General features: G+C 52.1%; 1 protein-coding gene across 1 annotated transcript; it reads right to left on the bottom strand.

The window, feature by feature from the left end:
- Positions 1–1,129: 1,129 nt before the first annotated feature.
- On the bottom strand, positions 1,130–3,376 carry LOC137305418 (uncharacterized protein C1orf94-like). Its single transcript, XM_067974246.1, has one exon. It carries the CDS (start codon positions 3,374–3,376, stop codon positions 1,130–1,132), a length of 2,247 nt encoding a protein of 748 aa, XP_067830347.1.
- Positions 3,377–3,794: the final 418 nt, after the last annotated feature.

Raw genomic sequence — 3,794 nt, 5'->3', positions numbered from 1 at the left:
TGTTAAACCAAGGTTCTGTCTGCCCTCTCAGGTGGACGTAAAAGATCCCACCGCCGTGCCCAAATTGGCTGCCGCATTTCCTACATTACTTGAGGAAGCTAACTTAGCAGCACAAAGAAGAGAAATGAAAGATTTGTTCCTTTTTTTTATTACGTATGTATTTATTTATTTGCAAATAAGCGCCAACAAGCATCGCAAACTGACCTGAACTAAGGGTGCCTGGAGAGGACAAACATTGTTTGGGCGTGTCCCAGAAGGAGGCCGCCTGTTTCTGATGAACAGAAAGCAGCCTCTTACAACGATTCCTTAGAAATAGGATGGTTTCTGCGTGAAATCGAACTGTGAAACGGTAACTCTTTCTCTCAGCGTGAGTGCGCTGGGTGATAATGAGCCTCACCTCTGGGGTTATACAGTCATGTCTGGTCACTGATGGTGTGCCAGGAAAAATGATGGCTGGCCTCCCAAAATTCCAAAGTGAACTAAAATAATGGCAAAGAACATCTCAGCATCCAGAAGCTGTTTGATTTCAGCAACGGGCTTTACACCACCTGCATGGAGCCATAGCAAAGCCATACAATACAGAGACCTATAGCTTCCTTTAGTTAGGCAATAGGAGTATGTATAGTCTATAGGGGTATGTATATTTTATAAGGACCCAAAGTACTCTTTAGATAAACTATAGGGGCAAATGCATCCTATGGGTGCCCAAAACATGCTTTAGGTAAACTATAGGGTCATATGTACATCATATAGAGATCTATTTGATGCTTTAGATAGGCTATAGAAGTATATGTGCTCTATAGGCACCTACAGTATGCATTAGATAGACTACAGGGGCATTTACATCCTATAGAGGCCCATAGCATGCTTTAGGATCACATACTATAGGCACATAAAGCAGACTTTGAATAGACTATAGGGACACATCAGACATACAGAAGGTTTTAGTGTGAGGGAGCCTTATACTTTGAACTAGGAGTTTCGTTACTCTAGAAACTAACCATTTGTCCCCTCCACATGCCCACCACACATTTAATAACGGTTTCAATTCGCTCAGGTCAGCAGATGCTCATTGGCTTGTCTCTCTCCCTCTCTCTCTCTCTCTCTCTCTCTCTTCACAGCCCCGTCTCTACCAATAGTTGTAGCCACTTCCATCTGCGGGATAGTACATTTGGAAATTGCTATTATTGTACACAGGCCCCGTGCGCCCGGAGCTGAACCTGGTGGCTGTCAGGCTGGAGTCCACGTAGCCGTAGGCCGGCTGGAAGAGGCACTGTGGCCCGTCGCCCGCCATAGGTGGGGGGTTGTTGCTGCCGCCCACTGGGGCCAGAGGCTTGGGGGGGTTCCTGGCGGTGTAGGAATACTCCGGCACAAAGGACCAGTAGCCGACCAGCGGCGCGTACGTGGCCCGGATGTACGCCTGCCGCGGGACGTACTCTTGCGCCATCTGGCTGTAGTTGTAGGGGTTGCCCGGCCTGACGAAGCAGCCGGCCTGCTGGTGAGGCAGCCGCATGGTGCGGGGCTGGTAGAACGGCTGGTGCTGGGCGTAGCTGGGGGTGGACGGGGCAGCGGGAGGGCCGGGAGGCACCGGGGGGTAGTTGATAAGCGGCGGCCGGCTGGGCACGGGCAGAGAGCCGCCGGGGAACCGCGTCGGGTACACGTTGGTGCTGTATTTGGCGCCGCAGTCGTACGTCGCCCCGGGCAGCTGAAGGTTGGCGCCGGGCGCGCTCTTGTCCTGGTAGCCGATGGACGTGCCTTCCGAGCTGGGAGGTTCTGCCTCCGTTTGTGAGGAGAATAGGCTGCCAGCGGACCTGCCCTCAGCATCCTTCACTGCTCCGGCTTGCTGAAGACTTGGCCCACAAGAGTTGTCCTCATCGGTGCTGCTCGCTGTGCATTCAGGCCCCGCTGAGTCTAAGCTGGCATTCCCGGCCATAGGTTCAGCCTCTTGCATGTCAGGGTTTTCCAGAGGCGAGCAATCTCTCTTAGCCGTTGCCATCTTGGCCTCATCCTCGTTGAGAGCGAAAGCCGCCATTTTGTGACCCATTTCTTTCCCGCTTTCGCTGCTTTTGGCCAAGTTGAAATCCTCCTTGTGCTTGACGCCCGATTGTCCGGCCGACATGTCTCTTGCCTTCCCCGCTTCCTTCACCGCCTGGTTTCCTTTTCGATTCGATGGGGCCGATCCTTTCAAGGCGTGGCGTGAGGTGCTGTAGCTATGTTCGGATTTGTTCGACATGCCGCTCTGGGCTTTCTCCTTCGGCTCCGGAGAGCCGGCAAGCGACGACTCGAGGCCTTCCGGCTCTTTCTGAAAGGCATCTTTTTGGCCGGCGCAAAGCAACTTGACCAAGTCGTTGCCGGAGACCGAGATCTCCTGAATCTTAGCATCCGAGGCCAGCGGGAGACTCATCGGTGCCGCCGGAGGCTCCTCGCGACGCTCGAAGGTCCCGGGCGCCATAACCAGTTGGCAGCTGTCAAGCTTTGTGGCGGACGCCGGCTCCTCGCACAGCTTGGCAAACACGGGCAGCTGCCTCCGGGACTGCTCGTCCTGCGATTCGCCAGAGGCCAGAGGCGGCGGCGAGTCTATCTTCTTATCGCCAGCGGAACTGAACATGTTGTTCTGGAGGAAGTCCTTGATGATTTGAGCTTCCTCCATCACGACCTTATTATCGGGAGCTTCCGACTCATTGATGTGTTTCAAGGAAAACTGGGCGAGAAGTTGGCAGATCTCTTTGTTGGAGGCAACTGAGCTGCCAGAGTTTGGGTCCAACTGAACCACATCCTGCGAGTTGGACTTTGTGGGTCTCAATTCTGTTGCCTCTTCTTTGGCAAAGTTATTTTTTTTGGGCAACGGCTCCGTCTCTTGCCCCGTCGTACCGCTGACTGATTTCAAAATATTATTTAGAAAGTTGTTCTTATCCAGAGACTCCACGTTGGAGCCTTGTAAGTCCTTTTCTTTCTTAACGGCCTGCTCCAGGCCAGACGTCACTTGACAGTTTTCTTCCGACTTGGACTGGTGAAGTTCTACGTTGGCCTTTTCGCCCATTATACTCAGGTATTCCAACTGCACCAGCAGAGAGACGTCATCTTTGCCGCAGCTGTCTGGAACCGTTTCCTCCGGGTTGCCCTTGAGGGTTCCGCTTGTCTCCTCGACCTCAAGGTCAACCTCGTCGTGGTTTGGTTCAGGCTCCTTCTCCTCCTTTGGGTTCGGATCAAGCTGGGCTGAGAGCTGCTGAACCCGTTTCCATATCTCATAGCAAGCCTTGTCCAAGCCGTCCTCTGGGGCGTCGTCGTGGATCCAGGTGTAGCGTGGGTACGGCCCCAAAGGGAAGGAACACTTGGCATCTTTCTGGGCATGGACTAACTCAAGCTTTGCCAGCATAGTGGGGGTGGGGGTAGGGCAGCAGGTATCCGATTTAACTCTGCGTTTGCTTAACAATTTTACTGTTACTGAGCAACAGCCTTAAAACTGTAAATAAATAGGTACGACCTCACAATATTGCACTCTGATAAGGAGTTCCGTGTCTACAAGACTCAGAACTTTGATAAACACTTGGTCCTTTGTGACGTAAGCTAAGTTTGTCACTGTAACAACTGGGTTTAAATGGATACAGTCAGTGAGGTCATAATGTAGTGTTAAAGGAGGAGGAAGATTGGGAGGGATTTGCCCCTTTTAAGAGCATTTAAAATATCAGTCTAGAAATTGCAATAAGTGACGGGTGAATGCTCAACACGTCCGATGACATTCCTCTCTCTGCTATTACAAGGATGTCCAACCTGTGGCCCGAGGTCCACAAGCC

This window comes from Heptranchias perlo, chromosome 40 (assembly GCF_035084215.1).
Source record: "Heptranchias perlo isolate sHepPer1 chromosome 40, sHepPer1.hap1, whole genome shotgun sequence".
Taxonomy (NCBI): domain Eukaryota; kingdom Metazoa; phylum Chordata; class Chondrichthyes; order Hexanchiformes; family Hexanchidae; genus Heptranchias; species Heptranchias perlo.
This window is presented reverse-complemented; position numbering and strand designations above follow the sequence as displayed.